General features: G+C 35.2%; 1 protein-coding gene across 2 annotated transcripts in view; it reads left to right on the plus strand.

Moving 5' to 3' along the window:
• The window catches only part of CFAP299 (cilia and flagella associated protein 299), a 702,620-nt gene that overhangs the window by 609,122 nt on the left and 65,883 nt on the right, over positions 1 to 27,615 (plus strand). For both annotated transcript variants that reach the window (XM_054486128.2, XM_063663795.1), the window contains one exon: positions 2,385 to 2,527. In XM_054486128.2, coding sequence (XP_054342103.1) covers positions 2,385 to 2,527 — 143 coding nt within the window. The remainder of the gene's footprint in view (positions 1 to 2,384; positions 2,528 to 27,615) is intronic.

Raw genomic sequence — 27,615 nt, forward strand, 5'->3', positions numbered from 1 at the left:
GGCTCTTTTCCCTTTCCTTGCAGATGGCCATCTTCTTGCCGTGTCCTCACATAGTCTTGACTCTGTGCACATGCACTCTGGCATCTCTCTGTGTGTCCACATTTACACAATCAGCTTGGTTTAGAGCCCACCCTAAAAAGCTCATTGTAATGTATTCACATTTCAAAAGGCTCTGTCTTCAAATACAGTCACCTCTGTGGTACTGGAGTTCAGGGTGTCAACATATGAATTTGGGGAGGACACAACTGAACCCATGGCACTATCTTTACATTTTGTGTATTTTATTTTTCCTGACTCTTCTATAATTTTCCTTTTCATTATTGCCTTCTATTTAATTGGTTGATTAACTTTATATATCCCACTATAATTTAAAGGTCATATATACTATTTCTTATTTCTTAATAATCATCCTAGATTTATACACACATATTTATCAAATTCTAAAATTGATCAATACATCTGCCCTCATTCTGGAAAATTCCAGAACATCACAACACTTTAATCACTCCCTCCAAATATACAAGTTTATTTCAAACATTTTAAACATATCATTCTTTTTATTTAAGAAGTGATTATTGTTGTTTTATACAGTCAATATTTGTTTCTATGTACTTCTATATTTGCAACTTTCTTTGATTATTATTTTTTCTTTATCTTTGACTTGACAGCTAGAATCACTTCCTTTTGCCTGAAATATATCCTGCAGAATTTCTTCGAGCAATGATCTGATGTTAGTCAAATCCCTTATTATTGTTTTGGTCTGAAGATGTTTATATTTTGCTCACTGGAAATAATTTTCCCTGGCGTACTGTTCTTGGATAATTCTTATATTTTCTGGATTCACTGAAGATAGTCGTACTTCATGCATTTTTGATTTCTCAGCTTTCTGTTGAGGCAATAAGTTCTATGAGCCTCTGTCTCTGAACGGGTAGAATTTGTTTCCTGCATCCTCACCCCACAAGGTCATGGAAACCTTGCTCGAAGTCCCTGAGGTTGGGCAAATGCTTTCAGAACAAAGATTATTTTAAGGCCCTGCTCTCCTCTCTGGGTTCCTGCTTTCACTTAGTTTTTGGACTCAGAATATTTCTTTTCCTTGCCAGGGCATCAATGCATTTTACAAGTTATTGTTTTAGATTTTATTCAGAATTTTTATTTGTTTTTAGTAGGAAGGTCAGTCACAATATCTAGTCTGTCATTCTGCTGGAGAAATAAGTTTGGTTCATCTCTCGTTTAAAGACAGTGGGGAGGATATTTGGGATATTTTTCTTTTTCTGTTAATATAATTCCATGGGTGGGGGCTTCTCTGTGTGTGCATGTGTGTGTGTGTGCGTGTGTGTGTGTCCCAATATGACATAACTGACATTGGGAGCAATCTTGATGGTGAAAAGATGTCCAGCACCTTTAGGAATGAATATGAAATTATGAAATATTGAGAATTATAGCTCATGTCCTTGTTTAAGGAGGTGCAGCCTTGCTAGACACTGGTCTGTAGTGCGAGTCTGAAGAAGTCTCTGAGTTACTGTTTGTTTATAATTTGTGCTGCATAAATTAAGAAATAAGTGGCTTAAAAGCATGGAGAAATTGATACTAATTTACATGGAGTTATGTGGGCAAAATGAAAAGGGCTAAGGATTGAAGTCTGTATAAGAATGCACCCAGGAATAACAAAGAATGCTAGTTCCTCCTGCCATATCTGTAGGATATATAACTAATCCATTACAATACTTTCTCCCCTTAACCAAGAACGTGCTTGAGAATCCTTTTCAGCACAGTATTCTCAGCATTCAATGTTAAACAATCAGAGAAGGCAATCAAGATAAAGCTATCAGCATAATAACAACTAATTGTTAATTGTATCTCTGTTGTTCTTTTCATTTTTCAACTGGAATATTGTAATATTGTTAGTACTTTTTTTTTCTTTTGAGACGGAGTCTTGCTCTGTCACCCAGGCTGGAGTGCAGTGGTGCGTTCTTGGCTCGCTGCAACCTCCGCCTCCTGGGTTCAAGCGATTCCCCTGCCTCAGCCTCCCAAGTAGCTGGGATTATAGGCGCCCGCCACCACGCCCGGCTAATTTTTTGTATTTTAGTAGAGATGGGGTTTCACCATGTTGGCCAGGATGGTCTCGATCTCCTCACCTCGTGATCTGCCCGCCTCCGCCTCCCAAAGTGCTGGGATTATAGGCGTGAGCCACCGTGCTGGGCGAGTAACGTGTGTTTTTAGGTGCAGTGGGGAAAAAGAATCTGTTCAATGTTATAACCACTCTTTCAGAAGCCCTGCTTCCTATGGTCACTCATATTAGTGTTTTACATCATTCTATCCTATGGCATTCCACAATAAATCAGCTCTTTCATATTTTTGTCTTATTCTCTATTCTGTGCCACCAGTCCGTGATCTTTATTCGTGACAGAAATTCTCATGGGCAAGAGATATCAGGATACATCGACTATGCCCACAGGCTAAAGACGGAAGATTTTGAAGTCTACTTTACCGGAAAAAAAAGACTTCTTCCAAGGCCTACAGATATAAGGTAAATTATATACAATTCTTTCACCCTTAGAGGCAGGGACAAAGAGTTTTTATTTTATGGTCTACATTGTGCCTAAAATGCTAATGTATATATAACAGGAATGTGATACAACTGATTATTACTATGAAAATAACTAAATCTTAAAATAAGGAATAAGCATAGATGCATTGTTTTTCCTTTAACAGCCTGAGAAAAAGGATTCTTCAGACACAAGATAAGTAAATTCCCAGTGACATTCCTTTTCAATGATAAGTAGCGCCTAAAATTTGTTAACCTCATGAGGCTTTTGCAGCACTTGGGACTTGGGCTGTCCAGAAGCCTCAAGGGCTGCTCATCTAACATGTTTTCCTCCACTTTTCTTTGGTCACCAGCCAAAGTGCTGGCCCCTGATCAGCTCACCCTCATTTCTCTCATCTCTCTCCTATTCTGGGACACCCATTCCTTCACACCCCTCATTCTTTTTACTACCAACCCTTGCCTTTTATTCTAGAACCCTTATCTATCACCTAGCATCTACTCTACACTGCCAATCTATTCACAGATGGGTTCTTCTACTCCCTTCTAAATAGCATGCAAGCTAAAACTTTTTATTCCCTCTTACTTAACTATAGAACCCCAAAATTAAATAGCAGCATTATGCTTTAACTCTCCACTGCTGTATTCAGATCATTATTTGATGATTATAATAATACCTACCTCCTCTGAGATGCCTGTTATCCTCTATCCACGCTTATTGATATTATCTGAAGACTTCCTTATCCATCACCTTTTTTTGGTTTGTTTGTTTTTGAGATGGAGTCTCGCTCTGTCACCCAGGCTGGAGTGCAATGGTGCAATCTTGGATCACTGCAACTTCCACCTCCCGGGTTCAAGCAATTCTCTTGTCTCAGCCTTCCATGTAGCTGGGACTACAGGCACACACCACCATGTCTGGATACTTTTTGTATTTTTAGTAGAGACAGGGTTCCACCATATTGGTCATGCTGGTCTCAAACTCCTGACCTCAGGTGATCCACCAGCCTCAGCCTTCCAAAGTGCTGGGATTACAGGCGTCAGCCACTGAGCCTGACTCCCATCACCACTGTAATGGACTTAGCTGTTTCCTATCCTACCTAGGATAACCTTTCATTTAACTTCCCTCTTGCAGTAATGCCCAATGCCCATGTCTTTTTGATTTTTGGTTGTATCTGACCTACTAACATTCCAAAGTCGATCGATCTAGACATTTTTTTCACTGCACTTGTAGCTACCCACCTGGGTACTGCTGAAGGAAATTTTAGGAAATTTCACAAAACTGTGGATTTCTGCTACTAATAACTTATGGTTTCCAAACTCAATGGAGTCCTTTATGACTCTTAAAACTTATGTTCAAAATTAAAGTCATTTTAATTTCTGAAGCCTGCTGTTGCTTCCATATCACCTGTCTTGGCAAATGGCACCACCCTTGAAACCAAAGGCAAAATCCAGATGTTATCCTAGACCTCTTGTTTTTCATCACCACCTTTATAACTAATAATTTATTTAAAACACTGAATTGTATTATCTTAGCAGCTTTGTTTTGTTAAAGCAAATGTAAGATATCTCATTTCACCTGCAAACACTTCAGCATGGATCTTTATCTGATAACATTTTTAAGGAAAACATCTTGGCATTATCATACCTAACAAAATACTTTCCTTAATGCCATCTAATACCTAGTTCACATTTCATTTTCACCCTTAATAACATTTAATTGACTGTCTAATTTATTTTTTATAGTTTGTTTGACCAATCAAAATTCAAGTGATATTGTGTTTTGTCTTACTATATCTTGACCTCTTGCATCCTTTTTTTTTTTTTTTACAATGGTCCCCCTCATTCTTTTTATCTTCTATGCTATTGATTTGTTGGAGAAACCAGGTCCTGAAAAACATTGTCCTCAAATGTCTTACATTCTGGATTTTGCTGATCCAGTAAAATCGTGCTGTTTATTCTACTATCTATATTCCTCTATTCCCTATAAACTGATTTGATTAAATGCAGTATAATTTTTTTCTAACTAAGAAATTTTAATATGTGATGCTCTATACTGACTGTTGCCCCAATTTTAGATCTGAGCTCGATCAGTAGGTTCAGGTGGTGTCAGTCTAATTACTTCATTACAAGATTTTCCATAAACTTTCACCCAATGATGTTAGCATCTATTATTGAAAGCTACCTAAATATTTTTACTAAGGGTTGAATAATGGTGAATCTATAATCCTATTATTTATCCTGAATTTTTTAGGTTGAATTCTTCTATAGAGAAAAACTTTTCCTTATCACTTATTTAGTTACCTTGAAAGAAATTCATGCAGAAATACAAAATAAATATTTTTTTTAATTGATAGAAAATTTGAAGCCCGAAACACAAAAGAGTGTAGAGATTATGCCAAATTATTTTTCAGAGTAGTTGTATCATTTTGTATCCATGAGAAATACTGTATAAGTGATCTCGTCCTCACCAACACAAGATATTAACAAACTGTTCTTTCCCACTGTAGTGAGTTATAAATGATCTCTCAATGTGGTTTTAATTTTTATTTACTTGATTATTTATTAGATTAGGCATCTTTTAATGGCTGTTCAGATTTTCTTTCTCTGAAGTACCTATTAAGATTTTTCCCTGTTATTTCAAGTGAGCTATTCTTTTTCTTGCAAATTATAAGATTCGTTTTATTTATTTTTGGATATTGATGAATCCTTTGCCTCTTATGTGTATTTCAAAATATCATCTCTCTGTGTGTAGTTCTTCTTTTTTTTTTTCATTGATTTTGATGGTCAGAATCAGAAGTTCTGATAGTCAACTTAATGCATTTTAAACTTTACCTCTGCAGTTTGCGCTTTCGTATTTTGTTTAATAAACCCCATCCTTTTTGGAAGTCATAAATATACTGTCTAATAGAATATTATAGTTTTGCTTTTGATTTTATATCTTTAACTACCCAGTATTAATATAGAATACGGTAGTTAGGCAGTTGTTATTAGGGGAAAAAGTCCCTTTGGTATATGAAGTTCCATACTTAGTTTGATTCAGAACTAAAGCCAAAATTTAAAATTAAATATTTCATAAAGTCTCTATATCCTTACCTTTTGGCATGGATCCTTACCTTTTATTCTATGCAGAGACAAACATTTTGTGTCTATGATTAGAATCTAGTCTTGCATTTTTACTGTGGAAAATATAAATGTCAATAGACAGCTGCTACTATTATGAAATGCAGCAGTAGAAAGGGCCCTGACCAACTGGCAATCTTTTCAATTCAGCTTCCATCTTAACTATGTCTTTAAGATTCAGTACTTTCTTTTTGACACACTTGCGAGTAATTATAAGTGGATAGCAGGTTACAGTTTCAAGTTCCTTCACACTTCCCTATTGATATGGGCATGACAAGCATTATTCTTACCATCAGAGAGAGGATAAGATAAAGAGTAAACCACTTACTAAAGTTCATAAGTGAAACAGTGATGAGAGAGGACAAGTTCTTCAGCATTCTAATTCACTGTTCACCTCTAGAACACTATTCCTGGTTTAAGCTTTTATATCCCAAGGACAACTGTACCATGTAGAATCACTTATATTCAGCTCCACATATAGTTGCATACATTTCCATGTTTATGCATTTGTTGAACAAAGATCTAAGGCTTGCCTATAGAGCTCTACCCATCCCTCAGATAGGATAATCAAGAGGAAATGAAAAATTTTTCTTTGTGTTTCTTTTTAGAGCTTCCATGAAATATTCATACCCTTGACCAGAAAATGACCTTAAATACTAAAGCTTTGAAAGGTATTATTGTCAAATTTCCCTTGAAGTCCCGTTGTCTGTTTTATTAAAATGTTTAACGTTCCAAGCCCCTGAAGTTAGAATTATATGCACTTATCCTGTGCTTAAGTGCGTTCCTATGAAAGCATTCCGGTAACATATTGGCTGATTCTCAATTTTAAAAGGAAAAAATAAAGCAGTAAATGAACCCAGGGTTTCTACAAATAGTGTTAAAATATTGCCTATTTTTAAAGTTATTAATGCTTTTCCAAGTTCAAATATGGTGATTGTTCATTAGAATATTAGTTTAATCTTTTCAGCAGATATTTGCTGAATTTGAAAGAGGAGGAAATACTTTGAGCGAAAACCTACTAACTAAAGGAGACTTGCCGCAACTACCTAGCTCCTTGATAGGCAAAGTATAGTCCATGAACCCTTAGTGAAGCATCTCAGGCTCTCTTCCAACCACTGAGTTAGAATCAGTATATTAACATGATCCTCAATAGTTCCACATGCTTATTTGTCTTAGTTTGTGCTGCTATAACAAAATACCACAGACTGTGTGATTTATAAACAATAGGAATTTATTTTTCATGGTTTTGGAGGCTGGAAAGTCCAAGACCAAAGTGCTGGCAGAACTGCCATTTGGTGAGGCCTCCTTTCTGCTTCCAAGATGGTGCCAGAAAAGGACTTAAACTAGTTCCCTCCAGTTTCTTTATAAGGCACTAATCCATTTCTGAGGCAGAACTATCATGACTTAATCACTTTCCAAAAGCCCTACCACTTAATACACCAGTTTTAACATAAATTTTGGAGGCAACACATTCAAACCATAGCAATATTAAATTTCGAGAAGTATGCCCTAGACTGGTGCTCTCTAGGAGGGTAGCTACTACCCGCATATGGCCACCGAGTACTTGATATATGGTTAACCTTGAATTAAGATGTACTGTGAGTGTAAAATGCACACTTGATTCTGAAGACTTCTCATAAAAATACAAAATGTCTTATTAGTAATTATTATTTAATGTTAAAATAATAATGTGATAGATATGTTGAGTTAAATAAAATACATTATTAAAATAATTTTACCTATTTCTATTTGTTTTTAATGTGACTACTAGAAAATTCAAAAATACATCTGTGGTTCACATTGCTGGCTCATATCATATCATATCTCCATTAAGCAACACTATTCTGGTCTGCTTGTCCCCAACCCAGAGGCTCAATCTCACCCCAGTCTTTAGAACCAGTACTAATCTTAGATAGGTATGATGTAAAAAGCCAGAAACCAGAGATCACCAATTAGTCATTGGACCAGATCTGCCTGCAGAATTTTTTATTTGGCCTGCACAATTGTATATAAAATTGTGTCAATGTTTCAGAAACAAAAAATTTCCCACAAAATATCTTGGACTTGAAATTTTCTTTAAACTTGTAAGATCTCTCATCTCAGCCATCATCTAGAATTAAACTGCAGCTGCTTCCTCAGATGGGGCATATTTTTCCTAGATTAACACAGACTTCACTAATCACATATATTGGTATCACCATCACCCTTGAGTTACACATGCATAGTACCTGCTAGCTTCTTTTAGGCATTTGAGTTTGTGACTTCTGGTTTAAACTGCTATCTTAGATTCTAGAGGTCATATTTTCTGTTAGCCTAGTCATGATATTCTTTGCTCATCCACCATGAGTGAGTTAATTTCAGCCCTTGGTCTCCTTCAGGTTTTTCCATACCACTGTGGTTACAAGGTTGAACTGCGTCAGAGTCTGAGATGATTACGATGATGATTTAAAAACAATGATGATGTTAACTGAGCACTTACTGTGCATAGTCCTAATTAATAACTAAAGCACTGTACTAAATAATTTATATATTACATATTATATATAAACATATATTACATTTACAAATATTATATTATATATAATATTTCATTTTCTCTTTACAACAACCTTATAGGTTAGGGACCTGATATAGTTTGGCTGTGTCACCCACCCAAATCTCATCTTGAATAGTAATCCATATAATCCCCACATGTCATGGGAGGGACCAATGGAAGGTAATTGAACCATGGGGACAGTTTTCTCCATACTGTTCTCAGGATAGTGAGTGAGTTCTCACAAGATCTGATGGTTTTATAAGCATCTGGCATTTCCCCTGCTGGCACTCATTCTCTCTCCTGCTTTCCTGGGAAGAGGTGCCTTTTGCCATGATTGTAAGTTTCCTGAGGCCTCCCCAGCCATGTGGAACCGTAAGTCAATTAAACCTCTTTTCTTTATAAACTTCCCAGTCTTGGGTGTTTCCTTATAGCAATATATAATAATGGACTAATACAAGACCTTTTTCACATTTTAACACTTAAAAAACCTGTATCATAAAATTGTTAGCTGGCTTAACCAAAGTTATATACAGATACATACATATGTCCAACCAGAAATCCAGGACCAAACAGAAATCACTGCCATTATTTTTTTTATTCAGTACATTATTCCACTTAAGACCTTGACATGTAAAGATGTCACTTTTGACCTCATATCCATATCCCAATCCTTCCGAGGTCATATATTTTTTTGGCAGAAGTGTGTCTCATGTGACAAGACCTAATTTAGGAATGTTTTTCAGAACTTTAAGCAATCCTGCTGTCCACAGTTAAGACTAGGAAATTTTGGCCATCCTGTACCCACCCTTGCCACTTCCTTCTTTCATTGAGCTTGGCAGAAAACACCTCTTTGTACTTAACCAGGCTTTCATTTTCAGTCACTGTGAGTAAGAATTATAGTGTCCCCACAGCTTTGTGTGTGGAAGAGCTCTGAACAGAATTAAAAGTGACCTGTAATTGTGGTTTCAGCCTAAAAGTCTTTAGGGAAACATTGGCCCTGACTTGTTGAACCTCAGTTATGTCCCAGGATACTTTTAGAATCTATTCATATCCTCTGAACTGTGGTTCAAAAATTTTTTGTAATATCTACTTGGAATTCTTTTACAGATAAATTTAATTTTCCAATGCTTAACTCATTTTAGCTTCTCTTTATTCCAAGCTAAATATTAAGTACTCTCTCTCATGGAAAATTCAGAAATGGAGCAGAGATCCCAAAAGCCATATACTGTGCATATTACCCATAAACTAGGACTAACAGTTCCTGCTGAATCCTTACTAAAGTATCTGTCTGTGTCATCTAATGATAGAAATTATTCATGCGCAGTTTGGTCCATTGCTTTAAAAGAAAAAGTCAGAATCCCAGAGCAATCACTTGGTAGTTTCTTTAGTTGTCTAGAATGTGTTTCCTTGAAGATTGTGTCTCTGGATAAAACTTAAGTGAATAATTAGAGATCTCACAAAACCTCTAGTTTATTGACACTGACTGTGGTTAAGACAGGATTATTCTTTACATAAGATATTTTCCAACTTTTTAAAATTTTTGGTCAAAAATACATAACATAAAATTTCACAGTTTAACCATTTTAAGTGTACAGTTCAGTGACATTAAATACATTCAAATTTTTGTGCAACTTTTCCAACTTTGTATTATTAATTTTTTTAAGTTTTGGAAAAGTTCAAAGAATAGTACAATGAAGGCTAATATACTCACAACCTAGACAAAACAACTGTTAACATTTTTCCAAACTTGCTTCAATTCTCTTTTGGTATTTTGGTGTGTGTTTATTTGTGTCTATGTTTGTACTATTTGAAAGTAGCTTACAGATTTCACCTTAAAATATTTCATCTTGCGTCTCCTGAGTATAAGGACATCCTCCTACATAACATCACCATTATTCTAGATAAAAAAATTCATAATTATTTTCTACTGTCATCTAATGTTTAGCTCATATTTAATTTTCTTAAGTATGTCCAAAATGTATTATAGCTACTTGTGTGAATCGTCCTTCACTGTATAAAAATTACATTGCTTGTGTCTCTTTACTGTCCTTTTCTTTAAAAGAGCACCTCTCTCCATACTTCCCAGCCAAATATTCTCTTCTTTGTGATGACATTGACTTTTTAAAAACACAGGACCCTTGTCTTTTAGATCGTTCCACATTCTGAACTTGTCTGATTGTTTCCTTGTGGTAATATCTGACTCATTTCTCTTATCTCTGTATTTTCTTTATACTGGGAGATAACTCTAAAGGCTTCATTTTGTTCAGTATAAATATTTCTTTTAGACCAGAACTTCTCCATTACATATTGCATCATATCAGGAAGCACCTAATGTCAAGTTGTCCCATTATCAGTGATGCTCAGTTTGACCTGTTGGTTAAAGAAGACTTGCTATATCATTCCTCTAAAAATATATATTTTCCTTTTTTAACAAAATTGTATGGTACCTAAACTAGTATGAACTAACTTTTGTGTATATAAGCCTACTTGTTTTTCTATTTTTTTCTTTAAAATTTACATTTTACAAGAAAGTGTATTAGTAGCAAATTAACCTTGCTTTCCAGAGTTATTTTCATTTAATTTTCTAAATTAGAAGACAGGATAATACTTGTGAAAACAGAATTTAAGTAGAGTTAAAGCTGTAAGTGGAGCTTGCAGGAATTGTACACAACTTTCAATGTAGAAATAAGCTATGCACCAAACTTAAATGGTTTATTGTTTAGAACTCAGAATCATTTTCCTTGAGATATTGTCTTATCAGAGATAGTTTGTCAGGTCATGTCACAAATTTTCAAACCCATTTTTCCATAGAAAACTTAATTTTATTTTATGTGGCAAAAAGAAACTTGAGGACATTAAATAAATATCTCTACTGTCCTATAGCTTCCATGTCTCAGCTCTTATGATGACTGTATCATTTGGGTTAATAAAAGAAATAAGGATGCACCATGATCATTATTCTTTAGATAACATTTCCATGGGCACCACACAATAAAATCACTAAGGTAAATGATGCTTCAGGGGACACATTTTGCTCTCTGGGGTATCAGGAAATATCAGTTCCTATTCTTGGAGTACGTGTAAATCAGTATATTTCAGGAAGAATTTGTGCAGTGGTCCAACATTAGCAACTTCGGTAGCCCTAGAAGTCTAGTGATAATTGGAAATCTAAAATCTAGAGATGCTTAAGTATAAACCCCACAAATGAAGAGAGAAATAATTAGCTTGCTTATGGACAAAAGGGTAGATGTAACAAAAATGGGACTAGATCTTAGGTCTCCTAATCCCTAGTCCAATTTTTTTTTAACATTCCAGCATGCTGTATATTTATCTATTCTTTGATTGCCTGACCATTACACATTAGAAGAATTACATGTGAATTTAGCTGTAGAAGTGGCAGTATAATGTTAACTTGTTGGTTACTTGGATCTAAAAATCTCATCTCAGTATTTTCATTTGTTTTTAACACAGCATTTTTACTTTCAATCAAAATTTATGTTTAATTTTTATTTATTTTTTACATATTATTTTTAAAGAGTGTGAGTGAAGCAGATAAGCCCTCAAGATGTGTAATTTTAATTAATGAACATACTTTACAATCTGGTAACATGTGTATGCACCACTGTGCCAAAATTTAATGAATTGGGTTAATGGCACTTATTAAAGTTGTTCAGCTTCTCTAGTCATAACACAGAATTCAACCTTTTCCTCCATTTCTTATATTCAAATAAATAAAGTGATAAATGAGTCCAAGCATGAAAAGTCAAGTCATTCAGAATGCCTACATACCTTCTTATTAGTTCCTATAATCTCTCTTTACTATCATTCATGCATTTGGAAATCTACAAAGTCAGACCTTTGGGATTCTATTTAAATTCCAGGATAAACTGAGTACCAAAGCCCTTTGACTGTGATGCACTGTCAAGAAAGTTCAGAAAATGAACATAAAAAAATGAAGAATGGGAAAAAGAAATGAGGAAAGAAAGGAGAAACAGAAGGAGGGAAGTGGAGTGAAAGCGGGGAGAGAATCTATTCAAACAAGAAAGGAAGGAGGGAAGAGAGGATGGAAATGGCTTGAAGTTCATGAAAACACCTCCAAATTAGGACGTCTTCTTGAATGCCTTTTGTATAAATACATGAAATGAGTTCATTTAAATAAGAATTATTGCTTTGGGAGAAGGTGGGGGAATGTCAGCAAGATGGGAAAGTAGAAAGCCATAGCTCTTATTTTTCCAGAAAAAAAAAAAACTCAATATAACAACAGTATTAGTACCAAAATATTTTGAGGAGAAATTCAGAATGCAGTTAAGAAATAGAATCGTCTGAGTGTAGTGGCTCACGCCTGTAATCCCAGCACTTTGGGAGGCCGAGGTGAGCAGATCACAAGGTCAAGAATTTGAGACCAGCCTGGCCAATATGGTAAAATTCCGTCTCTACTAAAAATAAAAAATTAGCCGGATGTGGTGGGGGGTGCCTGTAGTCCCAGCTACTTGGGAGGCTGAGGCAGGAGAATCACTTGAACCCAGGAGGCGGAGGTTGCAGTGGGCCAAGATTGCACCACTGCACTCCACGCTGGGTGACAGAGTGAGACTCTGTCTCAAAAAAAAAAAAAATTAAATTAAATTAAATTAAAATTTTTAAAAGATGAAATTTTACTTTATCTATGTGGGTTCTTCCCCAAAACAACCTTAGTTTAGCACTGAGAAGCTTGCCTTAGTACATGATTTCTTCTTTAGTGGGGAAAGTGAGATTGCAGTGTGTGCCTGGCCACCTAGCCTCCTGCCTTGGCAGGGTGCCCTTCTTGGAGCTGGATTCTTTTTGGCCTCATACTGAGCACTGAACAACCTGTAGATCTCAGTCCTCTAAACAACTAGAAATAAAGAAAAGAGAATAGAATTCCCTCACAGCCAGCACTGCTATTCAAGATAAGGAAAAGGCACAGAACTGAGGTTGTATCTCTAGGAGGAAAGGAAGAAAGCGAAGGGAATTCTATTGCAGGCATTTCAGAACCCTCTATGGAGTGAGGTTCTTTCTCATCTCATACTGAGTGCTGAAGGACTGGCAGAGCCCAGTTCCAAGTAAAGGGGAGGGCAGCCCCTAACAGCTCTGTGAGATTGGAAATAAGGTGCATAACAGAGGTTCTTCCTCCAGAAAAGACAGAAGGAAGTGAAGGGGCCTTATCTCCTGCAACTCAGAGTGCCTTCCATGGAGCCAGTTTCTATCTCACATCATAACAAGCACTGAATAACCAGCAGAGCTCAATCTCCTGGAAAGGTACGCAACAAAGAAAGGAGACAAACATCGTCTTATAGCTGGCACTGCTGTATAAAATTGGAAAAAGCACAGAACTGAGGCTTTTCCTTTAGGGGGTGGAAAGTTTCCAGTAAGTTTCCAGCCTTACAGTGTGCTCCTTGTTGAGTTGGCTTCTATCTTGCCTCATATTAAGAACTATTGATCAGTGTATGCCTCTCTGAGTCTGGACTAGTACATAAAGTTTGGAAGAGGTATCTGCTTCTTTAAATGTACAGACAACAAAGTAAACCTACAAGGAATATGAAGAATTAAGAAAACATAACAAAATTTAAGTAAGAAAACAATTTTAGTAACTAACCCAAAATAAATGGAGATCTGTGAATTGCAAAAGAATTCAAAATAATCATCTTAAAGGTGCTCAGTGAGTTACAAGAGAACGTGGATAGACAGCTGAACATAATCTGGAAAACAATAGATGAAATGTATGAGAAATTCAATAAGGAGATAGAAATGATGAAAAAGAATTAAACAGAAATTTTGAGGCAGAGGAACACCATAACCAAAATGAAAAATTTACTAGAGGCCTCAACAGCAGATTTTATCAGGCAGAATAAAAAATCAGTAGGTTTAAAGACAGGTTATTTTAAATTGTTCCATCAGAGGAGCAAGAAAAAAGAATGAAAAAGACGAAGAAAGCCTAATAAATTTATGCAGCTCTGCCAAGAGAATCAATATAGGTGTTACGGAAGTTATAGAAGGATCATAGAGATAAAAATTGGTAGAAAGTGATTTAAAGCAGTAATGATGGAAAACATCCTCAGTCTCAAAAAGGAAATGGAAAGCTAGATTCATGAAGCCCAAAGGAACCCAAACAGGTTGAATTTAAAGAAGTCTGCATGAAGATACATTGTAATCAAATTATAAAAGTCAAAGGAAAAGGAAAGTTCAAAGTGGTAAGTAAGGCCGGGCGCAGTGGCTCAGGCCTGTAATCCCAGCACTTTGGGAGGCCGAGGCGGGCGGATTACGAGGTCATGAGATCGAGACCATCCTGGCTAACACGGTGAAACCCCGTCTCTACTAAAAATACGAAAAAATAGCCGGGCACGGTGGCAGGCGCCTGTAGTCCCAGCTACTCCGGAGGCTGAGGCAGGAGAATGGCGTGAACCCGGGAGGCGGAGCTTGCAGTGAGCCGAGATAGCGCCGCTGCACTCAGGCCTGGGCAAAAGAGCCAGACTCCGTCTCAAAAAATAAAATAAAATAAAAAAAAGTGGTCAGTAAAAAGTGTCTCATTACATACAAGATAATCACCATAAGACTATAAGTATACCTCTCAGCAGAAACTTTGTTTCACAGAAGAAAATGAGATAATACATTCAAATATTAAAAGAGAAAAAACTGCCAACCAAAAATAATATACCAGCAAAGCTATCCTTCAGAAATGAAGGAGAGAGAAAAACTCTAAAACAAAAATTGAGAGAGCTCATTACAAGACCTGCCTTATTAGAAATGCTAAAGGGAATTCTTCAAGATGAAGAGGACACAAATAGATGCTAATTAGAAGCCTGAAAATACATAAAATTATAAATCTCATTGCTTAAAATAAGGAGATAGATAAAATATAATAATGGTGATGCATAAATCACGTTCAATTCATATAAAAGTTAAAAGATAAATGCATAACCATATCTATAACTACAATAATTTGCTAATAAATATACAATATTAAAAGTTATACATTTTGACTCTAATAACATTAAGTATATGAGAGGAATGAAGAAGAAAAGTTGAGAGTTTTTGTATGTGATTGAACTTAAATTCTTATCATGTGAAAATGGACTGTTATAACTAAAGATGGTGTATATTAGCCTCACGGTAAACACAGATTAAAACCTGTGCAAGATACATAAAATATAAAGAGAATGAATCAAAGCATACCACTATAAAAATCATGAAATCATAAAGAAAAACAGCAAGAGAAGAAGGAACAAAGAAACTACAAAATGTTCAGAAAACAACAAAATGACAATTAAAAGTCCTCCCTATCAATAATTACTATATATGTAAATAGTTAAATTTCCCAATCAAAAAAGTGGATGAAAGGATAAGAAAACATTATCCAACCATGTGCTGCCTACCAAAGACTCAGTTTACCTTTAAGGACACAAACAGGCTGAAAATGAATACATTTTCATGAAAAAAAGTTACATAAAATAATAATTAAAAGATAGCAGGAGTGCCTAATCTTATATTAGACAAAATGGACTTTATATAGAAAATTTTCACAAGGGATAAAGAAGTTCATAATAGAATGATGCAGAAGCCAATTAAGAGGATATAATTTTTTAAAATATGCACTCAGAGCTTTTAAATGTATGAACCAAATATCAACAGATTTGAAGGGAGAGATAGCAATACAATAATAATAGAGAACTTCAATAGTCCACTTTTTTGTTTGTTTGTTTTTACTTTTATTTTAAGTTCAGGGGTACATGTGCAAGATGTGCAGGGTTGTTACATGCGTCATGGAGGTTTGTTGTACCAATTATTTCATCACGCAGGTATTAGGCCTGGTACTCAATAGTTATTTTTTCTGATCCTCTCCCTTTTCCCACCCTTCACCCTCGGTATGCACTGGTGTGTGGTGTTCCCTTCTATGTGTCCATGTGATCTCATCATTTAGCTCCCACATATAAGTAAGAACATGAGGCAATTCTCCACTTTCAACAATGTATAGATAAAACAAAAAGTCAGTAAGAAAACAGCAGACTTGAACAACACTGTAGGTCAACTTTCCAAGAGCAGCAGAATACACATTCTTCTCAAATGCACAAGAAATATTCTTCAGGATAGATCATGTCAGGCCACAGAAGTGTCCAATAAATTTTTAAAAATTGGATCAAGTTTCTTTTTCATGCACAATATTATGAAACTAGATATAAATAGGAAGAACTCTGGAAAACCCACAAATATGTGGAATATTAACAACACACTCCTGAAAACCAACAGGTGAAAGAATAAACCAAAAGGGAAATTTAAAAATGTCTTTAGACACATTTAAATGGTAATACACCATACCCAAATTTATGGGATGCAGCAAAAGCAGTTCTGAGAGAAGTGTGTAGCAATAAACACCTACATTCAGAAAAAAGAAAATATTTCAAATAAACAACCTAACTTTACACCTAGCAGAGGAAGAAAATAATAAAGAAAATTACAAAATAATAAAAATAATAAATTATATAGTGAATACCAAAAAAATAGAAAAGAGCAATGAAACTAAGAGCTAATTTTTTATAAAAAATAAAAATAAAAAATAAACCAAACTGACATTCCTTTAGCTAGACTAAGAAAAAAAGGAGAGAGGGTGGAGCAAGATGGCAGAATAGAACCCTGCATCATTCATCACCCCCATTCACTGGAACACCAAATTTTAACAAGTATCTTCACACATAAAAGCACAATCACAAGTGTTAACAATTGTCACAACAACCAAAACTCCGCTAAGCAATTGCAGTATGTGGTTTTAACTTCTTATCACTAAAAGAAGCATGGAAGAGGCTCAGAGAGACAGTCTTAATCGCCACCAGCATCCCTCCCCCATACCCCAGCAACAGTAATACCACTCAGAGAATCTGTGAGTTTTGGAGAGGGAGAGTTTAGTAACTGGGTGACTTTACATTGAACTCAGTGCTGCCCTATCACACACAGCAGATAATAAGGACTTGCTGGGCTCAGCCAGTGCCCACACGTGGAGGTAGTATTTGGACCAGTCCTAGCCAGATGGCAATTGCCCATCCCAGCAATTGGAACCTGACTTTCTCATCAGGCTCCACTACTACAAGCTGAAGTGCTCTGGGATTTTAGATAAACTTGAAAGGCAGTCTAGGACACAAGGACTGCAATTCCTAGGCAATTCCTAGTGCTAGATTAGGCTTAGAGCCAGTGAACTTGGGTGGAATGTGGCCTAGGGAGACGCAAGATGGTGCAGCTATGGGAGTGCTTGCACCATCCCTATCCTAATCCTAGGCAGTGCAGCTCACAGCAACAAAAGTGACTCCTTCCTCCTGCCCAAGGACAGCAGAGAGAAAAGAGGACTTTGTTTTGCAACTTGGATACCAGCTCAGTCACAGTGAGATAGGGAAACAGGCAGAGTCCCGAGGCCTCCATTCCAGGTTCTACCTCCTAGATAACATTTCAAGACACACCCTGGGCCAAAAGGGAACTGAGTACCTTGAAGAGAAGGACCCGGTCCTTGAAGGATTCATCACCTGCTGACTTGGGCTGGGAATAACCAAAAGTGATACTCAGGGAGTATGCTATGGGGCTTGCGTGCTGAGAAGTTCTGACTTCAGGGGTGACCCAACACATTCCCAGCTGTGGTGGCTACTGTGAAAGACTCCTTCAGAGGGAAAAGTAAAGGGTTTTGCCATGCACTTTAGGCACCAGCTCAGCCACAGTGAGGTAGAGCAACAAGCAGGCCCTTGGTCTCCCTAAGTCCAGGCCTAGCCTCTTGGACAGCATTTCTGGACCTGCTCTGGACCAGAGGGGAGCCCACTGCCTTGAAGGGTGAGTCCCAGGCCTGGTAACATTCACCACAAGCTGATAAAAGAGCCCTTGGATTTTAAGTGAACATCAGTGGTGGCCTGGCAGAACACCCCAAGGACTAGTGGTGGTAATGGGCACAGGGAGTGGCTCCTCTGCCTGTGGAAATGGGAAGGAAGAGCAGGAAGCACTTTTTATTGTGGTTTGAGTGCTAGCTTAGCCACAGTAGAATAGAATATCGGGTAAATTGCTAAGGGTTTTGACTCCAATTCCTGGCTCTCAGACAGCATCTCTGAATGTGCCCAGGGCCTGGGGGAACTCTTTACTTTCAAGTGAAGGGCTTCGGGCAAAGCCCAGTGCTGTTCTTGCTTCAGATCTAAACCAGCACAGTTCCAATGATTGTGGCCACAGAGGTGCTTGCATCACCACACCCACAGTTCCACATAGTGCAACACAGAGAGAGACTTCGTTTGTTTGAAAGAAAGTTACGGAAAAACACAAGAGTCTCTGCCTGGTAATCCAGAGAATGTTTCCAGATTTTATCCAAGACCACCAACACAGTACCTGGATGAGCCTGTAAAACTCACAGCACGATTGGGCTTGGGGCCCAAGTCCCTTTAAATATCTGGAAAGCCTTCCCAAAGAGGACAAGCACAAACAAGCCCAGACTATGAAGACAACGATAAATAATTAACTCATCAATGCCCAGGCACTGATGAGCATCTACAAGCATCAAACCATCCAGGAACACATAACTTCACCAGTATAAATAAGGCATCAGGGACCAATCCTGGAGAAACAGAGATATATGACCTTTCAGACAGACAGTTCAAAATGGCTGTTTGGAGAAAACTCGAAGAAATTCAAGATAACCCAGAGAAGTTTAGAATCATATCAGATAAATTTAACAAGGAGATTGAAATAATTGCAAAGAATCAAGCAGAAATTCTAGAGTTTAAAAATGGAACTGACATAGTGAAAAATGCATCAGTCTGTTAATACCAGAATTGATCAAGCAGAAGAAAGTATTAGTGAGCTTGAAAATAGCCAATTTGAAAATACACAGTCAGAGGAGACAAAAGAAAAGAAAAAAAAAAAAAACAATGAAGCATACCCATGGAATCTAGAAAATAGCCCCAAAAGGGTAAATCTAAGAATTATTGGCCTTAAAGAGGAGGTAGACAAAGAGATAGGAGTAGAAAATTTATTCAAATGGATAATATCAGAGAACATCCCAAACCTAGAGAAGTATCAACATTCAAGTACAAGCAGGTTATAGAACATTATGCAGATTTAACCCAAAGAAGACTACCTAAAGACATTTAATAATCAAACTCCCAAAGGTCAAGGATGAAGAAAGAATCCTAAAAGCAGCAAGAGAAAAGAAACAAACAACATACAATGGATCTGTAATACCTCTGGAGGCAGACTTCTCAGTGGAAACGTTAGGGGCCAGGATAGAGTGGTATGACATATTTAAAGTGCTGAAAGAAAAAAAAAATACCCTTGAATAGTATACCTGGTGAAAATATCCTTTAAGCATGAAGGAGAAATAAATACCTTCCCAGAAAAAACAAAAGCTGAGGGATTACATCAACACAAGACCTGTCCTAGAAGAAGTGCTAAAGGGAGTTCTTCAATCTGAAAGAAAAGGATGTGAATGAACAAGAAGAAATCACCTGAAGGTTAATAACTCACTGATAATAGTGAGCACATAGAAAAATACAGAATAGTGTAACACTGTAATTGTGGTATAAATTACTCATAAGTAGAAAAACTAAATTATGAACTAATTAACCATAAAAACTACAACAACTTTTCAAGACATAGTACAATAAGACATAAAGAGAAATAGAAAAAGTTAAAAAGTGGGAGGATGAAGTTAAGGTGTAGAGTTCTCATTAGTTTTCTTTTTGCCTGTTTGTTTCTGTATGTAATCAGTATTAAGTTGTAATCAGCTTAAAATAATGGGTTATGAGACAGTATATGCTAGCCTCATGGTAACCACAACCAAAAATCACACAATGGGCATATAAAAAATAAAAAAATAGGAAAGTAAAGCATATCACCAAAGAAAAATCACCTTCACCAAAAGGTAGACAAGAAGGAAGCAAGGAAAGAAGAAAGAGAAGACCATAAAGCAACCAGAAAACAAATAACAAAATGACAAGAGTAAGTCCTTATGTATCAATAATATCATTGAATATAAATGGACTAAATTCTGCCATCAAAAGGCATAGAGTGGCTGCATGGGTGAAAAAACAAGGGTCAATGATCCGCTGCCTACAAGAAACACACTTCACATACAAAGATACAGATAGACTGAAAATAAAGGGATGAAAAAAGAGATTCCATGCTAATGGAAACCAAAAAATGATCAGGAATAGTTATACTTAAGTTGAACAAAATAGATTTCAAGAAAAAACTGTGAGACAAAGAAGATCATTATTTAATGATAAAGGGATCAATTCAGCAAGATAATTTAATGATTGGAAATATATGTGCACCCATCACCAGATATATAAAGCAAATATTATTAGAGGCAATGAGATAGATCCCAATACAATAATAGCTGGAGACTTCAACATCCCACTTTCAGCATTGGACAGATCTCCCAGACAGAAAATCAACAAGGAAACATTGGACTTAACCTCTACTGTTAAACAAATGTGCCTAATGGATATTTACAAAATATTTCATTCAATGGCTGCAGAATACACATTCTTCTCCTCCTCTCATGGATCATTCTCAACAATAGACCATATGTTAGGTCACAATACAAGTATTTAAATTTTCAAAAAAATTGAAACAATATCAAGCATGTTTTCAAACCACAATGGAAAACTAGAAATCAATAACAAGAAGAATTTTTGGAAATTGTATGAACACATTGAACATTAACAATATGTTTCTGAATGACCAATGGATCAGTGAAAAAATTAAGAAGGAAGTTGAAAATTTTCTTGAAACAAATAATAATGGAAACATGACATGCCAAAACCTGTGGGATACAGCAAAAGCAGTATTCAGAGGGAAGTTTATACCTATAAGTGCCTAAGCAAAAAAAAAAAAAAGAGGGAAAACTTCAAATAAACAACCTAACAATGCATCTTAAAGAATAAGAAAATCAAGAGCAAACAAAACCATAAATTAGTAGGGGAAGAAATAACAAACATCAAAGCAAGAATAAATGAATTTCAAATGAACAAAACAATACAAGAGATCAACAAAATAAAAGTTGTTTTTTTAAGGATTAACAAAATTGACAAACCTTTAGCCAGACTAAGAAAAAAAGAGAGAAGACTCAAACAAATAAAATCGTAGATGAAAAAGAAGACATTTCAACTGATACTGCAGAAATTCAAAGGAACATTAGTGGCTACTATGAGCAAATATATGCCAATACATTGAAAAACCTACAAGAAATGAATACATTTCTAGACATATATGACCTACCAAGATTGAATCAGGAAGAAATCCAAAACCTCAATAGACCAATAATAAGTAACAAGATTGAAGGTGAAATAAAAATTTCCCAAAGAAACGCCTGGGACCCAATGGCTTTACTGATTAATTTTACCAGAAATTTAATAGAGAACTACTACCAATCCTGTTCAAACTATTGTGAAAAATAGAGGAAGAGAGAATACTTCCAAACTTATTCTGCAAAGCCAGTATTACCCTGATACCAAAACCAGACAAAAACATATCTAAAATGGAAAACTGCAGGCCAATGTCTCTGATGAATATAAATGCAAAAATTGTCAACAAAATACTCGCAAACCAAATTCAAAAATACATTAAAAGGATCATTCACCATGACCAAGTAGGACTCATCCCAGGAATGCAAGGATGGTTCAACATATGCAAATCAGTCAATGTAATACCTCATATCAACAGAATGAAGGACAAAAAACATATAATCATTTCAATTGATGATGAGAAAGCATTTGATAAACGTCAACACCTCTTAATGATGAGAACCCTCAAAGAACTAGGAATAGAATGAACATACCTCAACGTAATAAAAACCATATATGGCAGATCCACAGCTAATATCATACTGAATGGGGTAAAACTGAAATCCTTCCCTTCCCTCTTATATCAGGAACATGATAATGATGTTATTTTCCCCACTGCTATTCAAAATAGTACTGGAAGTCCTAGCCATAATAATTAGACAGGACGAAGAAAGAAAGGGCATCCAAATTGGAATGGAAGAAGTCAAATTATCTTTGTTGGTAGTTGATATGATCTCATACTTGGAAAAACCTAATGACTCCACAAAAAGCTATTAGAACCAATAAACAAATTCAATAAAGTTGCATGATACAAAATCAACATATAAAAATTAGGAGCATTTTTATATACCAACAGTGAACAATTGAAAAAAGAAATAAAAAAGTAATCCCATTTACAATAGCCACAAATAAAAGTAAATACCTAGGAATTAATTTAACCAAATCAATGAAACATCTATACAATGAAAACCTATAAAAGACTGATGAAAGAAATTGAAGAGATCACAAAAAAATGGAAAAATATTTTATGTTCATGATTGGAAGATCAATATTATTAAAATATCCATACTACCCACAGCAATCTACAGAATCAATGCAATCCTTTTCAAAATACCAATGCCATTCTTCACAGGAATAGAAAAATAATCCTAAAGTTTATATGGAATGACAAAAGACCCAGAAAAGCCAAAGCTATCCTGAGTCAAAAGAACTAAACTAAAGAAATCACATTACCTGACTTCAAATTATGCCACAGAGCTGTAATAACTGAAAGAACATGGTACTGGCATAAAAACAAACATACAGACCAATGAGACAGAATAGAGAACCCGGAAACAAATCCCCACACCTACAGGGAATTCATTTTCCACTGTGGTGCCAAAAACCTACACCAGGGAAAAGGCAGTCTGTTCAATAAATGGTGCTGGGAAAAGTAGATATCCATATCCAAAAAAGAGACTAGATTCTTGTCTCTCACCATATACAAAAACCAAATCAAAATTGATTAAAAACTTAAATCTAAGACCTCAAACTATGAAACTACTATGAGAAAACACTGGGGAATCTCTCCAGGACATTGGTCTGGGCAAAAATTTCTTGAATAATACCCCACAAGTACAGGCAACCAAAACAAAAATGGACAAGTGGGATCACATTAAGTTATAAAGTTTCTGCACAACAAAGTAAACAATCAACAAAGTGAAGTATGAGTCAACATATGCAAATTAGTAAATGTGATGCACCATTTTCATACAATGAAGAATAAAAATTGTATGATTGTCTCAGTGAATAAAAAAGGCATTTAATAAAAATCAATATATTTCAATGATATAAAAACTCTGAACAGATTAAGTATAGGAGGAATATATCTCAACATAATAAAGGCATGATATGACAAGCCCATAGCTAATATATTCAATGGTGAAAAACCGAAAGTTTTTCCTCCAAGATAAGTATTAAGACAAGGATGCTCACTCACACCGCTTCTATTCAATATAGTACTGAAAATCCATGCCAGGGCTTTTGGACAAGATGAAGAAATTAAAGGCTTCCAAGTCAGAAAGGAAGAAGTATGACTATCTCTATTTGCAGATGACATAATCTTATATGTAGAAAATTCTAAAGATTCCATCGAGAAAATTAATGTTAGAGCAAATAAATGAAATCAATTCAGTAAAATTGTAGGATCAAAAATCAACATATAAAAAACAGATGCATTATATCCACTAACAACAAACTATCTAAAGAAGAAATTCAAGAAAAAGTTCTATTTATAGTAGCATCAAAAGTAAAATAAAATGCTTAGGAATAAATTTAACCAAAGATGTGAAAAATGTGTATACTGAAAATTATGAAACATTGATGAAAGAAATTGAAGTCACAAGCAGATGAAGGCATCCCATGTTTATGGATTGAAAAAGATAGTATTATTAAAATGTTTATACTTCCTAAATAATCTACAGAATCGTTGCAATATCCTAATTCCAATAATATTTTGTAAACAAAATCCTACAATTCATACAGAACTATGAAAAACCTCAAATACCCAAAGCAACCTTGAGCAAGAGGAGCAAAATTGTAGGCATTACACTGAATGATTTCAAAATATAAAGCTGTAGTAATCAGAACAGTATGATGTTGGCATAAAAACAGACATATAGACCAATGGAACCGAATAGAGAACACAGAAATATATACATATTTTTGATCAATTGATCTTCAACAAATGTATCAAGAACACAATGTGGAAATGATGGTCGCTTCAATAAATGATACTAGAAAAACTAAAAGAATACATGCAAAAAAAAAAAGAAATTGGATCTTTATCTTGCAATGTATATTAAAATAAAATAGATTAAAGATGTAGACATAAAACCTGAAAATGTAGAACCACTAGGAGATGACATAGGGAAAAAGCTTCTGTACATCGGTCTGAGCAATGATTTTTTAGATATGAACCAACAGGCACAGGCAACAAAAGCAAAAACGACAAATGGAATTGCATCTAACAAAAGCTTCTGCATAGCAAAGGAAACAACAGAATAAAGACACAATCTATGAAATGGGAGAAAATATTTGCAAACCACACATCTGATAAGGGATTAATATCCAAAATATATAAGAAACACAAGCAACTCAGCAGTAAGAAAACAAATAACCCAATTAAAAAATGGTTGAAAGACCTAACTAAACATTTCTCAAAAGAAGACATACATATGGCCTACAGATATATGAAAAGGTGCCCAATCTCACTAATCATCAAAAATATGCAAATCAAAATCACAATAAAATATCACCTCACCCTTGTTAGAATGGCTATTATTAAAAAGACGAAAGATTTTTCTTTACAGCGATGTAAAAAAAAAGGAGAATCTTTGTACATTATGAAGGCTAAACCTAGAGTCAGTTTCTTTGTTCCTCCCAGAGATGTTGTGAACTATTTATATGCTTATTAAATACCTCTGTGCTTAAACCAACTTCGGTAGTCCAAGTTGTCTGCAATTAAGGATCCTAACCAGTACATCTAAGAATTTGTGTTTATTTTATGTACCAGAATATAAGCTTTCCAAGAGAAGTTAACCATTACTGTCAATTGTTGAAGACCCAGTGTGAGGCACAGCTTAGCCCAGAGTAGGTAGATGCTAATATACAGTTATTGAATATCATAACATAAAGTTTTAAACAGGTTTACTCTTTTGTGCAATATTGGTGGGAATGTGAATTGGTACAGCCATTATGAAAAATATTGTGGAGATTCCTTAAAAAATTTAAAAAATCTAACTACTATGTGATCCAACAATTCGACTTCTGGGTATATATTTAAAAAAATGTAACCACTATCTCAAATATTTGAACTTCTATGTTCATTGCAGAATTATTCACAGTTTCCAAGGTACAGATATGTGTGTGTGTGTGTGTGAGAGAGAGATATATAATGGAATATTATTCAGCCTTGAAAAAGAAGAAAATACTATTATTTTTGTGGATGACGTGGAGGACATAATGCTAAGTGAAATAAGCTAGACACAGGAAGAAAAATACTGTATGGTCCCACTTCATATGTGGAATCTAAAAAAATCTCACTCACAGAACCAGAAAGTAGAAGAGTGGTTGACATTCAGGGAGTTCAGGGGCAATGGAAATGGGGAAATACTGGTCAAATTGTATGAAGTTTCAGTTACGTAGGCTGAATAAATTCTGGAGATTAAATGAACAGCAAAGTGAATAGTTAACAATACCCTATTATATACTTGAAATTTGCTAAGACAATAGCCCTTAAATGTTCTCACCACACACACACACACACACACACACACACACACTAGTAACTATGTGAAATGATGGCTATGTTAATTAGCCTGATTGTGGCAATCATTTCACGTGTATACATATATCAAAACATCACTCTGTAAATCTTAAATATATGCAATTTTTATTTGTCATTTATGCCTCAAAAACTAAAATGAGTTATTGCTTTGTTTCTTCAACTCATATTAATTTGAATCACTTTAAAGGCGTTTGGGTGAAATACTCTAGAATTTGGTTCATCAAGCTTTAGTAAATAAGCACAAGATTAGAAATGTTGTCAATAGGCTTGAAAAGTCAGGTTATTTGTTTTCTGAATATATGCCTTTACGTTTTTTCACAAATATATGTTTTGTCTTCATTAGTTTGCAAAAATATATATGTAATTTGAAGGATGCAGAGCTAGATAATGTTTGATGTTTTTCTATATTCAAATTCCCTTGACTACTCCCTCAATAAAAATGTGTACCAATGATAACTGTCCCAAAGAGATTTCAATCCCTCCTTCTGTCAAAGCTATATAGGATCAGCCCATTCATCTAAAGATTAAAATGAGCTATTTAGCTCATCTGGGAAGCAGCTGTGCAGAACTGTGGAAGGCAGTGGTAAGGAAAAACCACTATTAGGTAAACAAAGCAACAGAAAGATGGTGAAAAGTGTAAAGGAATAAGAAATTAGAATTCATTCAAACAAAACTCACACGGATGAATGAGGAAGAAGGTTTTTTCCCGCCAACTCAGTGAATGTTTAATCTGGAAAAGCATGCTTCCACATCTGGCTTATGTTTAATATTATAAATATAACTTCTTTCATTTTTGATTTTACTTTTGATGTGAATTTTAGTTTATGAACAAAAGTAAAATAAAAAACAGAGGAGAGACATTGTATTTAATGTTACAAATATTAAATATTTCAAATAAAATATTCAGAATTCCAAATAGTACATGCTCTCTTACATGTGCTTACCACAGTCTCTAATGAAAACTGAAAACATTAGAAATATTAGATATTTATACTGTTTGAATTTGAATCACCTAATATATGAAATAATATTTTAAAAATCCCAAAGTAACCAGAATGGTTATTTTGTAATACACATGTAATACACATAATTTTCAAAGTGGATATGATTTATTAAAAAGGAAAGTAAAAGGAAAAAAATGAGTAAATGAATTTGTTTACATTTGTTTGAGGGCAGTATTGTAATGTTTTATAGGCAGGAATGAACTAGTTTCAAAGTGAATTACTCCTCTATTTTCTGAGGAACTACTCTGAAAGAGCTTTCTACTCTTCAGATCAGACACACAAATTTTTTAAAATTAATTAATTAATTTATTTATTTATTTATTATTATTATACTTTAGGTTTTATGGTACATGTGCGCAATGTGCAGGTTAGTTACATATGTATACGTGTGCCATGCTGGTGCGCTGCACCCACTAACTCGTCATCTAGCATTAGGTATATCTCCCAGTGCTATCCCTCCCCCCTCCCCCCACCCCACAACAGTCCCCAAAGTATGATGTTCCCCTTCCTGCAGACACACAAATTAACATGTGGCTTCTGTGGGCTTACTGGCCCTTCTTTTCAAGGCTTGAAAAAGTCAAATCATATGTAACACAAGTAAATCCACAAAAAGAAGATAAATGGAGTAAATTGGAAATCTAATTACCTGTAAGGAGAAATAGGTGAAATTGAGTGATAATTTTTCTCTGCTTCCATATGTAATAATAAAGGTAATAACTTACATTTTGTGGTTTACAACACATTTACACAAGCAAGAATTATGTCAATTT

This window comes from Pongo pygmaeus, chromosome 3 (genome assembly GCF_028885625.2).
Source record: "Pongo pygmaeus isolate AG05252 chromosome 3, NHGRI_mPonPyg2-v2.0_pri, whole genome shotgun sequence".
In the NCBI taxonomy this organism is placed as follows: Eukaryota; Metazoa; Chordata; class Mammalia; order Primates; family Hominidae; genus Pongo; species Pongo pygmaeus.